At 39.9% G+C, this 12861-nt stretch overlaps 1 protein-coding gene across 1 annotated transcript in view; it reads right to left on the reverse strand.

Annotated features, from left to right (window-relative positions):
- The window catches only part of LOC306769484 (adhesion G protein-coupled receptor L3), a gene marked incomplete at its 3' end in the record, with an annotated part of 146393 nt that overhangs the window by 83241 nt on the left and 50291 nt on the right, over positions 1-12861 (reverse strand). The window contains exons 3-4 of the mRNA XM_079258100.1: positions 11071-11085; positions 7644-8444 (exon numbers count right to left, since the gene is read on the reverse strand). Of these exons, the coding sequence (XP_079114226.1) occupies positions 7644-8444; positions 11071-11085 (816 nt within the window). The remainder of the gene's footprint in view (positions 1-7643; positions 8445-11070; positions 11086-12861) is intronic.

Raw genomic sequence — 12861 nt, forward strand, 5'->3', positions numbered from 1 at the left:
CTGATATGTGTGTCATAAAATCTGAACTTGTCTCCTGATACACAGCTTATCAATTTCCTTGTGTTTAGGTCACAGAATTCTGAAGAAATTCTACATATATTCATGTGCTGACAAAAAATGGCTGGGGAAAAAATAAAGAGTAGAAACCTGTAGTTTAATATTATTTGTTGTGGCAAGCCCGCAAATCCATCATGAGGCACAACTGGGATGTAGAGGGGTTGAAGAGGTGCTGATTGTGGTGTGGTAAATTATGCACCAAGACATCCAGTAATGCTGCGATATCATCTGACATGATGAGAACCATAATGGATGGGAGCTATGCATTGTTTGGCAATTAATTTCTTATTCCCTAGCTCTCTTCCCAGGACCTGAGAGGGCATACATGGAGGTCACACACTGCTTGGAGAGGTGTATGCAGCAGGCTGATATGTATGCACACACCGGCACAAGCCTGGGGAGACATTCACTGTGTTTGCCTTAAATGACAGAATAGACAGGAGAAAAGCCTGCTGGCAGAGATGCAATGCTGAAGATCTGTAGGCTGATGTTTCTGCAGAGATATACTGAAAATGCATCCAAAGGCACTAAAGGTGCCATTTTAAACGAATACAAGCATATAATAGTTCCTATGCATGTCCAAAAAGTTAATGTTGTTTTCATCTTTATTTAATAACGCTTTACACTCCCATGGTCTCAAAACCCCAGATCAAAACACATGACTCAAATTTGTTGTGCATCTTGATTTTTTTGTGTTTAGAAGATTTGCAAGAGTATGAAATGTGCAGTAACACCTTACAGTCTTAGAAATTTCCATCGGGCAACCTCCAATATTCTTCTTTTCGTTTTAAAAAAAGACTTTAGGATGGAAGAACGAATAGTTTAATTAGTTTTTGCTCTTACGGCCCAAAGTCGAGTCTTTCAGGCTACTGCCAAGGCCAAATATTGTCAAATCTACCCAGGAACACGAAGGGGATTTCAGAATCACTAAGGAGGGAAATGTAATGCTCTGGGGTCTCGCAATTTGCCAAGAAAACCTAGAGTTAGCCTTTTGAAAAGACTTTCTACCAACTGCAGAATGGGCCAAATGGATGGGGCAGAGCTGTGCGGAAAAACTCTGACTACGGTGATAAAGAGACTTAAAGATGCTTTAGAGGTCTCTGCTCAGATTCGCCTGGCTGATTGGTCAAAATAAATCACTTTGAGCGTGTGTGCAACCAACCCTGTTAAATTTAATGTGGCAGTTTTTGGGGCTTGAGAGAAACTGGTTGCCAAATTCACACACAAACATTCACACACACACACACACACATCAGGAGTACAAAAATAAAGTAGTAGGAGAGGAAGATCCTACGCACTGCATTATAACATCAGCTCCACTCTACTTCGACAGCACAGACACCAGCTGATTGGCTAAGGTGACAACTTGGATGAGACATTAGGTGTATTTAGACAAATGAGTGAAAGAAAACAGAGCGGAAGAACAAATCTGGCTTTTGGCTTTACCCACTAAAACAAATCCAGAGGTAGGAACAAATACACTTCTGTTACATAATCCCCACTAATTCCCCAATAACTAACAATCCTTTTCTGCTTTTCCCCTACTTTTGTACATTCCAAGAGAGATGAACTGGGTGTTGGCTTTCTTGAGGTATTGCTTGCCAATTACCTCACTACACAGGTGATCTTCATATGATTCCTGGATCAAGGCAGAGCAGCTAAAGCCAGTGATGGATGGCCAGTGAGGAGGATAAAAATACTAGCCAAAATTGCACAATACATAATGGGGTATTGCAGAGAATGCATGCCTCATTGTCAAACACTCAAAACGTAAGTAAGTCAGTGCAAAATGAAAAAACGGTTTCATTCAAATTCCTCATTAGAAAGAAAGTAAGCCAGCACAAATAAGGTCACAATGATTATGTATAACAATATTACATTTTTTCCTACAAAGGGAACGAAGGCTCAAAGATCCTTTTCCCAACAAAGAGCTGCCTGTTTTCATGCTAAAAAAGAAAAGAAAAAAATCTAAAGCTGCATTACTAACAGAGGCCTATTGTGTCGCATCATTAAAGATTTTCTGTGAGGAGCACTTGTGCATGTGTTTCTGTGTGTGCATGTGCTCAAGGAAAATCATGCCCAGCTCTAATCCAAAACCTTGCGCTTTCGCTTGAAGAAAAATTGCCTTCTGCATATAGTGTAGCAGGCATGTGACATTTGCAAAGCCTGAAAATAAGCATGTAGCCTACATTCCTAAGCCTCAGCATCAAAAGGGCTTGATTTTGGAGGATAGATACATTCGGTTTTCATTACTCTGAACTGTATATTCTTTAAAACGTTGCAACGAGGAGAAACTGATGACAACCACACAGCTCAATAAATAGCCAATAAATAGCTACAGGGAAGCAAGCCTGCTGTCCTTTTGAAACAATACAACCAAAAGGACAACAGTTTGTGCTTTTAAGAGCATGAGTCAGATTCAGATTTTCTACACTGACTCTGCCAACCCGTATTTCCCGCTTAGACAGTCTTAATCAATTTAGCATGTGTCAGGCACTTCCAAATCGAGCCAAGTTGGACCAGAGCATCCAAAACATCAGCTGTTTCGGTGTGAAGGTCGGGATGCCACATTTGCCGCTCCCTCCAGGCCAACAGAGCTGGCACCGTGCCCTTGCCAGATGGCAACATGTGGCAAAATTACAGGATGGCGAGACCATGAATGTATCTATGACACCAACTGTGCCCTGTCCAATCAACCAGTTCTGACTCAACAAAAGAATTATTCCACAACAGAGGATAACTGGTTGTCTGACTGAAATACGAGACGAACAGAGAGCCACACAGAGACCTCAACAGAATGGGATCTGAATGATGGGAGAAAACATTACTCATCTGAAAGTCCATTAGAAAGGAAATATCAGACAAATTGCGAAGATTGGCAAGAGTTGGCACATGCAGACTGGCAGAACAGCAGCTTGGTGTCTTGTATTACAACAGCATATTAGCAATACAGACGGCATCTGTAATGATGGGATGGTGATGGGAAAAACAAGCAAATTCTCATCTCTTCAGTCCGGTGAAGTCATTGCACCTTCTGCTCATTGCAGCACGCAAGACAGAAGTTATTCTATCAAGTGGAAACTCAGAGGAACGTTGAGGATGGAAGAAGCTGGTGTCAAAGTGTAATTTATTTTCCACTGAAGCAGAACGTATAAAGATTTTAGCCAAATGCCTCAACACAAAGGCTAAAAAAAGAGTAAGCTCAAATATACAGAAGACAACTAATTCATCTGTAGTTTATCCATGATTCTGACCAGTGACAAACTGTACTGGGAAAATGGGCTTCACCCACAGCTTTGTACACACGTGTAATGTTGCTTTAAGCCTGTACATTAAGCCATGGCCGTCTTGCTTTGGTAACCAAGCAATACAGGAGGATCAGGCTGCCTGAGAAACAACATACACACACTGAGCTGCAGCTTGTTCGTGGAATCATAATTTGGGTCATTTAAACTACCAGAAATACCCATGTGCTTGCATAAAAATGTTTTTTTATACAAGTAAGGAAAAGTGTGCGTGCCTCTTAGATTTAGATTAAAGTCAATTTTGTTTTTACAAAAACTATGTTTATATATGTTAACTATGTTTATAAAACTATGTTATATGGCGCAAGGTGTAGGGCACATGCACATTGGCTTCCTTTTTTTTTTAAATACAGTAACTACATGAAAAGCTGTTCAGAAATGATTTTGTGCACTCATGAGTTATTTCCTATATTTGTATCACTGTCTTACCCCTTTTATAAGACTAACAGCAGACCCTGGTCTTTTCACTTCAGCTAGAAAGGTGAGAGTAAGCACAGATTCTGATTTTTTTTTTTTTTAATCTCTTTTTATCAAAGGTGAGTAAATACTGAACCCATTCTGAAAAAGGTTATAGTTTATAAAGAATTCGAGCTATAAGACAGTATTAGGGGAGCATGCATTGCCTGAGCATGCGATTAAGGTGTAGAACATGAATAACAGCAGATCTACTGCTGATTGAAATTCATTTTCATTAAAGCATCATCATCCAAAAAATATGGTAAGAAAAATGTTCAGATGACAAGAGTTACTGATTGCTGGAAAATTGGATATTTTTTTCCAATCATTTGCACCACTTGAAGTATTGACAGCTCTTCAGCTTGCTGGATAGCACGCTTTCATGTTCTGTAACAATTTAATTCAGGCGATTCTCCATGGAGGACATGACTGAGCTGAAGCATGGGGACAGAAAAGGTGAGGGAAATAATGGAAAAGGTGAATATGGAGAACTGGGTCATGGACAGCTGAGTCAGAATGAATTTCCTCAACAGTCAGAGACTTCGCATCCACCAAAGAGGTCATTGTGAGATTTGTAATCATTGCCATGCATGTTTCATTCATGTGTTATCTTCTTTTATGCCTTTAAATGGTGATGGGCCAATTTATTTTGGTCGTCCTTGCAAACTCTGCACTCAATCTAACATGAAAAGTGGAAAGAAACTAGTAGACACTTGTAAGCTCTTTTTTTTTTTTAATCATAAATTCACATAAACTAATCATCAATGGGGTTGTCATGGAAGCATAGATCATCTGTCCTTGAAAAATAGCAATTCTCTTTCATTAAGATATATTTTTTATCATTATTTCTTGGGTAGGGCTTAAAAAATGGAGAGGTTTTGATAAAGTAACAGTTGTTTGTTGCTTGTCCGCATATGTTGTCATCAAATGCACATATCATTATGCTTATCCTGCCAAATGCCCAGTAGCATGTGCTGTTCCTTGGCCTTTGTGGTTGAGTACTGGACCCACCTGCGAGACCTGGCCTCATCTCTGCCGCTCCGTTGCTCATATACCATGCTCCACTGGTGTGGCAGGTCAGGCATGCTCATGGGATTGGAGGCACGAGTGGAAATGAGCTAGTGTTAGCCCGATCAGAGACCGACACCTTTCTGTGAGTGTTAACAGGCGCTGTGATCATGACACTGCATCAAATTTCAGAAGCTCATGCTGGGAGCAAAGGGAGAAAAAAAATGCTACACTGGCTTTGGTGTTCTGGGATGCTGACTCACTGAAAAGACTTTAAAAACTCAAACTGATAACATCAGTCGCCTCCTGAAATCTCTTTTGAATATCCGCAGACATGTTTCCATGTCACTATGTTCTACTCTTCTCCGTTACGATTTTTTGATGTTTGCAGTTTGCCCCCGCCTCGTCTTGCTCTCCAATCGCTTCTCATTCTCAGTGGAGTTGCAAACAAATCAAACAAACAAACATGATGCAGCCACAAATGCAGACTCATTTGTGTTCAGAGAAGTAGTGCTATGATGGTGATTCAAACAATTTGGTTGTAATTGCTCAGCTATATCAGAATTAGGCAACTCAAGAGAGATGCGTGTAGCAAATGTCTAACTATAACTGAATATATTTGCTTTCCTCACAATAAGTCTGGAAGTCAATCAAACAAGAAGGTTCATTATTCTTGGGTCCATTCAGTCAACATTAATGTCTTATCAATCCAATCTCTGACTCCATCCATCCACTTAATGCAACATTTACTATCTATATTCATGCAGCAGGCTCCTTTGGAGTACAGCATATTCTGCAAGAGCAGCCAAATACTTATACAGGGAAGTCTAATATCGAGTGCATGTGTGTGTGTGTGTCCATGAGTTTGTAGGGCCATTGTATCATAGCTAAACAGCAAAGGATTTCTCAATCCAGAAAGCACATAACAACACCATTTCACTCATCCTTAACTACAACAAATTATGTTATGTGTAGCTTTACATCTTCAAAACCAGACACCGTAAACATGGTTATTGAACAAATGAATATATTATGGAGTGTGTGGATGTGGAACTCTGTGCCAAAAAGATTTGAGGAAAAGTAGCAGTTGGCTGAGGGAAATGAATTCACCTGGCAAGCAGAAGGAAGAAAAAGCTCCAGAGGAGAAGGCAGAAGTGCAGATTTCACAGTCAAATAACTTGTGACATTTTTGACTAGAGCTGTTGATGAGATGGCGCAAAGAATTACCTTGGTGTGTCAAAACAGGTTCTTTTTTTCCCCGTTATATGCTTTCCAGCTAGCACCAATATATATATATATATATATAAAAGAACAATGGGGTGGAGAAATTAAGACTTTTCTAATGAGTTTTAAGAAGTTGTCTGTGCGCAGAACCTTTTTTCTTTAGCAGCAGCAGTAAAGAATTTCAGCTTGTGGCTAAAATACAGGGGGTATAAATAGTCTCTTAGTCAGAAAGATTTCACAATATTAAAGATTTTTAAAACTTAAGTTTGATATCTAAAGCAATTTTGTCACATGAGACATGAAAAACACATGAAACTGGTGCTAAGAGGGGTTGTTGAACTGTCAGCTTGCAAACTGTCAACTCATGTGAACCACTTTTCACCTTTATAAAACCCACGGAATACACACCACCTTCACATCTGTCATTTAAAGCTTGGTAGCGTTGTCATGTCCCAGTAAGAAGGTTTCAGATTCCTTAACTGGGGGTTTTCAGTCTGGATTTTGCTTATCTTCCTTGTGCTTTATTCAGTTTGTCCACAGTCTGGGGTTACCTTACCATAGATTATAGACATCTCTGTTATGTTAACAGGTGCATAGTGATATGTAAGCCTGTGATGTACTTGCAAGTAATGGCAGCTGGTGTGACTCCAGCTCTTTGTGACCCTGAGTAGATGAAGCCAGTTTATAGAATGGGTGTATGATGTGGAGTGAAGAAAAAAAAAAAAAAAGGGTTGAAAAAGATCAGGCTTTGGCATGCAGCCTTTCAAAACATTGAACATTCCCTGTTTGACAACATGGAGGAGACATCCAAAATGTTTTGGCTGAGAAACACTGGGGCGACATCTATTCCTGCTTTCTAGACATATGAAATGCAAACACTTTTCTCTAGCAACTTGGCAAGCCTCTTATATGGATATAGTTTCAGTATCTATGCTTTGCCTTCTTGCTTTTATGTGGTAATTTTTTTAAATGAAGAGGTAACAAGTTAAACAGCATCTCCTAACTGTCACAGGCCCACACATGCTCAAAGGACTAGAGGTTTTACACATGTTTTTGAAGTCCATTACTAGAAGTGCAAAAACTCTCCTTGCTAGACTGTCCTATATATCCCACACAACAAAACCATCAAGAACAAACACCATGCTGTTTCTTTTCTGGCATTGTTTGGACCTAAACTGACTGGCAGCAGATTAAATGAGCCACTTCAGGTAAATTTATGAATCCATATGGGAAAACAGTAAAAATCCCACTCATGTCAGTGGACTACTGCAGATGGTGGGAAAAAAATTTACTGACAGAGATATGTAGTAAAATAGGGGTAATTCTCTGGGGATATAGATTTGGCTGCAGTAAAACAAAAAATGTAAGTGGATGAAATTAATGTAAAAATTTATGTTAATCTCTGGAAAGAGACAAAACTTTGATACTGTCCCAATGAAAACATTAAATTAATTTAAACTGTGTTTCACCCCAATCCAGAGGTAATAATCAAAAGTATGTGATGTGCTTTTCATTAGCATCATTCTGAGACACTACTTGTACACATTATATAGGAGTTATTATGTAAGAAATACTGTATAAAGTTCGTCTTACCGAGTCTGTTGTCCAATGCTCCAAAGTCCAGCGAATATTTGACAACGTGGTAATTGTTCCAAACATACAGCAAGTTGTCCCTAGGGTTATAATCCACAGCAGCAATGTACTGATAAGAGTTGGGGAAAGGGATGTCCAGAAACCCATCTTTACTTAGTTCTGTGTTGTAGATGTAGTCTATCTTGTTTCCTGTTGCTTCGTTGTCGTCATCCTCATATACCGACTTCACCACATACAGGATCCCACATATCATAAAGGCATTGGATGCTGAGCGTTTGTCGTAAGTCGTGTCCCAGGTCCCCTCCACACGCAGCGTGTAAGGATTGAGCTGACTGATAACAATCCGTCCATTGTTTTGCTCAGTGGCGTAAATTACCCAAAGTCCATTTTCATCTACTGCCAAGTCGATGTCTGATTTTCCTCCCCAACGGTATGGAGATGTGTCGTGATAGTTGGCGTTAGCTATGATGGCCTCTCCGCTTTTAATACGAGTTCGGAGGTCAAACTTGACGATGTTGCGCGTACGCTCCTTGTTGAAGAAGAGAGCCCCATCGTAGACCACAAAGCCTGTTCCGTCAACCCGATGTGGGAGCTTGTAGGTCGTTGTGGGCCTTCCAGCGATAAAATCTTCCTTCGAAGAGTATTCGGTCAAGGTGTCTGTCCGGTAGGGTGTCCAAGGCATGTAGTAGATCTTATCGGAGGCTTGGAGAGGATCTTTGCACCAGGCTCCGGACTGGTGGTCTGATTCAAAGAGGTGCTCACTCTGGTACACCCTGCGAAGAAGCCCTGGGCACAGGAATACTGAGGAGCCAAAAATGGGGAAAGACAATTACAGAGTTACATTGGCAGGTATTAAAAAAGTGAATAGAGACAGTAGCTTCAGATAAATCTGCAATATAGTGTTCTGCAAGAAAGACAAGGATGCTGATACTCAACTTCTTCATCACTGTTGGTATATTCAGATTCAATTTGTACGCTGAGATAATTTGCATAAAAATAATATTACTGATGGAGTTCATTAGATGTTTTACAAACTACAGAAACTGGAATTTACTAGAACCCAAACAATACCCGAAACACAATCTCGCACTCCGTTATTGCCAAATGTTGCTCATATGAATCATCTACCAGTATTATTTGGGGAGTTTCAGTTACTTATTGCAGGTTACAGTTTGCAGCAGAGAAGATATTTCTAATTCAGCTGGTCTCTGACCCTGAAGGCAATTATCTACAATGTCGCTGAACAAACTGTTTGTAGGGTGGGGAGACTAAACTCAGTGGGTTATCTCTTCCGACTTAATGTAGACCAGGGATGCTTTTTTTTTTTTTTTTTAAGCTTACCAAATCTGCCAGGAACTCATAAATACACACATCACTATGTTTTTCTTCTTTTTCACTACAGCCTCTGCTCACATAAATACATAAAAAAAAGTCTTCATTTATACATCCAAATGACAGTCCTAAATAAATCAAATTAAACACATACAATCAAAATTTTGATAAATGGCCCCATTGCGATTATTGGCTAAGGCAGCCCCTTCTGCAAAATGAAAAGAAGTCAGGAGAGAGAAAGAAGAACAGAAATGACATCATCTATATTGTATCTGCCATTCCATTATTTCACGGACATGACATTTTTAATCTTTGTCGTGATTTACAGTCCCACGCAAAATAAACTAATTATATGTAAACTGGTTTGTACTTAAATCTGATAAAGCTAAAGCAGCTCAGTTGTAAGTACCATCTGCAAAACCCAATTCCAGTTAACTATTGATTATTGCAGACTGAAGCAATTACATGTTTTTCTCTTTCTAAAAAGATGACATTTGAATTCACAATGACAAAGACTACAAAGTCATAGTAGGTTAACTGTATAGAGATAATACTTAACATGAAAAACAGATAATATGTCAGAAGAAAAGCAGATTTCTGCCAAATGAAAGAGAAACATAAATAGGAACAAAAGGAGCAATGCAAGGAGTCATGACATTTTTCCAATTTCCACAGGTTTTCACCCAGACTGCTTTAGAAATGAAACACAATGTGTGTGTAAGAAGGCTCTTTTTACTGTAATGGGGCAGCAGCCTGACAGAGCGCTGACAGGTTCAAGCCGCAGATCCGTCGAGAGTCAGAAGCTGCGTGCTCCCGGGGAAAGGAGGAGAAAGAGACAGCAAAAACAGAGGCTTCTTTCCATTGTAATCTCCCAAGATTAAACATGTTGTCTACCGTCAGGTGAAAATGTGCTGAGATGCATCCCAGTGACACCAAGCCTCGGCAGGTATCTCAGCGTTTGCTCCACTAAATGCTACGAGAACCATTTCTGTGGTTGGAAAACAAGATGTGCTGGGGTACAAGGTCAGAGCAGGTAAGCTTTGTACTGACAGCACACTGGGCTCTATGGAGGTGGTGAAAATGTGCTTTTTAAAGGATGTGAGAGCAAAGATGGAGGAGTGAATAAAAGATATTAGAGAAGCTGTACAATCATGGCTTTCATGGGGAATTTTTACAAACTGCTACAGCAGCAGCGGAGCTCTCCCGCGTCACCTTCATCGCTCACTCTCCTTCCCACAGATTTCAGTTATGCCATTAATTAATAACTACTAAAAACTAAAATGTATTGCAAGGCCCTTCAAGCTTCCCTCTTAATTCTGGTTTCATGCTTTTATTTTTAATATCCGACTATCGAAGCATTCTCACTTCATAGAGACGATGACCTTGCAAACACAGAGCTTTGGAGGCACAAGTGAAGTTTTAGCATATGTGTTTTAGCATCTTACAATGCTGATAATGTAAGATTGAAAGTGCAATTATCTATCTCGAGTATTGACATCCAAGTCCCTGAAGGTTATAGTCATCATCATATTAGAGCCATTTGAAAAATGCTGACAGCTTATTGGACAAGCTATTGATCAACCTGTGTAGCTTTCTGCTTTAATATTATCCAGCTGATAAAGCAGAGCTGGACAAATTTTCCAGTTATTGCAGGGAATAAAAATGTGTCCCAGTGTTATGGGATATCATCAGGGAGAATGTTTTAATGGCTTTTCACCCACAGGTATGACAATATATGCAGCTATGTCAACACCTGTCTATCTAATTCAGGTGATGAACAAGAGACGAAGGAGAGGGTTCAATGAATTATTCAAATGGTGCTGTATGTACATGAAAAAGGTTTTGTTTTGTTTTGTTTTGGTTTTTTTTTTAAAAGGGGGAGGAAAAAAATATTTTTTCTTTCCCCCTTTGGCTGTGTTTTTGAACAATTTAATTTTCCCCATGAATTACATATTGAAACACACCAACGGAGCACACAATGAACATGAACCTAAATTGTGGCAGAAACTTGCTGCAGCCACCCGTCACCAGACAATCTAAGCACAGATGAAAATGGAGGATGGAGGTGAAGGAAGAGTTGTTGACATTTAGTTACCTTTTTGTTCCACTTCTATGTTTAGGCATGAAAGGGGGGAGAAAAGGAGAAGGAAGGAAAGAAAAAATAACAGATTAATGATGTAAGAACAGCATTTATTTCACAGTCACACAAAAGAACAAGAGCAACATGGTGTTAGTGGAGGAGACACATTAAATGTTTAATCATTGGCTTCAGGAAAGGAGAGCACACTGTGTCACACATGAGCCTGCTGGAAAAGAAACACGGTGGTTAATCAAATCTTAAATTGGATTAATTGTACTTTTTTTTTAACTATTATAGTTAGCATCTTTGTATGTTTTTGTTTGATTGTTTGTTTGTTTTTGAGTGGTTGCTCTGTGATGGGAATGTATGAATTGAGCAAGACCTTCTGTAAAACCATAAAAGAATATCCCAATGTGGCTGCTTACAGGTAAACACTGGTAACCACTTCAGTTCAAGACAAAAAAACTGTTTTCTCAAGATGACAAGATGATTTTTTGATTGAAATGGATCACAAGACACCTAGAGAGGGGCCACAGTTATATGCAATTCTGTGACAGAGAATGACTTGTAAAAGTAAAATTGGATCTATTCATCAGTGATGGAAGTTGGTTGATCTGACGCTTCCATCTATTGCTGGCTTGACTGTACTGGGGCATCCCATGTCAGAACAGCTCTGTGCTAGGACCCCTTGGGTCCACCAGTTGAGGCGTTGGGCAAGAACCACAGAACTCCTTTACCGACAGACTGTTGCAACTAAATTCTATTCTCTTCTACAGTCATTTAGTAGATGCTAAATGACTAAAGTAAAGCATGCAGGTCCTCGATGCCTGTAGCAGTAGGACTGGAAACCAGCACTGCTCCCGAGAGACTGCAAACACACTCAATAAAATCCAATAAAATGTATGAATATATATATATATATATATATATATATATATATATATATATATATATATATATATGCTTAATTTTTCTTATCTTTATAACCCCCATATATTAACAAAAAGCAAGTTTCTGTGGGGACACCTGCGTGGCGTTCTGTGTGAAGCTACACCTCATTGAGTAAACTGAAGGCCTATCAAAACCTACGGAGACTGTTAAATCTCCACTCTATATATCACCTCCACTTTAGACAAGCCTCTTAGGTCAGTCATGGCATTTTGTCACTCTCCCACTTTTGAGGTTGGGGTTAGCATCCACCCAGCATGCCTGTTCCTGTCTCTCTCCCTGCAGTAATCCTGCTTCTAATAAGAGAGGATTAACCTCTGTTACCAGGGCTTACAAGGGTTCTCTCCTCCAAATAAAGAGTGCAGCAGAGTGAGGTATGGAGGTCAGTGGGTAGGGGCGGGCAGGGTAAATTTTGAAAGATGGGAAAGTTATTAGAGGAGAACAATATCAATGCAAGGCAGTGAGCCAATGATATAGGGAGGAAGAGGGATAGAGGTGACAGGCGAAGGGGGAAAGGGGGAAATAATGGATAGAGGCTTTCAGCACGTTGTTTGTTTGTCAGATCATAAACTGATATGCTGGGTAGAGCACAGCACCTCATTAACGGCAAACATTCGAGCTGTCGCAATAACACAACAAGTCCATAGCTTGCGCAACAGTTGCTCAGGGCAAAGTGTGACTCACCATTACTGGCAACTCTGATTTACCAACAACACAGAGCTGTATGCAAAGCCCGATACATCAAATCAAAGTAAAACGGCTGATCGAAGCCTCCTCGCTTCCCATGACCAACGGCCACACAACAGGGACCACAGGGCTTTTTTCTGATTGAGCGGTCGCTAACAGTGGCGAGGGGAG

Source organism: Telmatherina bonti (genome assembly GCF_933228915.1).
Source record: "Telmatherina bonti genome assembly, chromosome: 18".
Lineage (NCBI taxonomy): Eukaryota > Metazoa > Chordata > Actinopteri > Atheriniformes > Telmatherinidae > Telmatherina > Telmatherina bonti.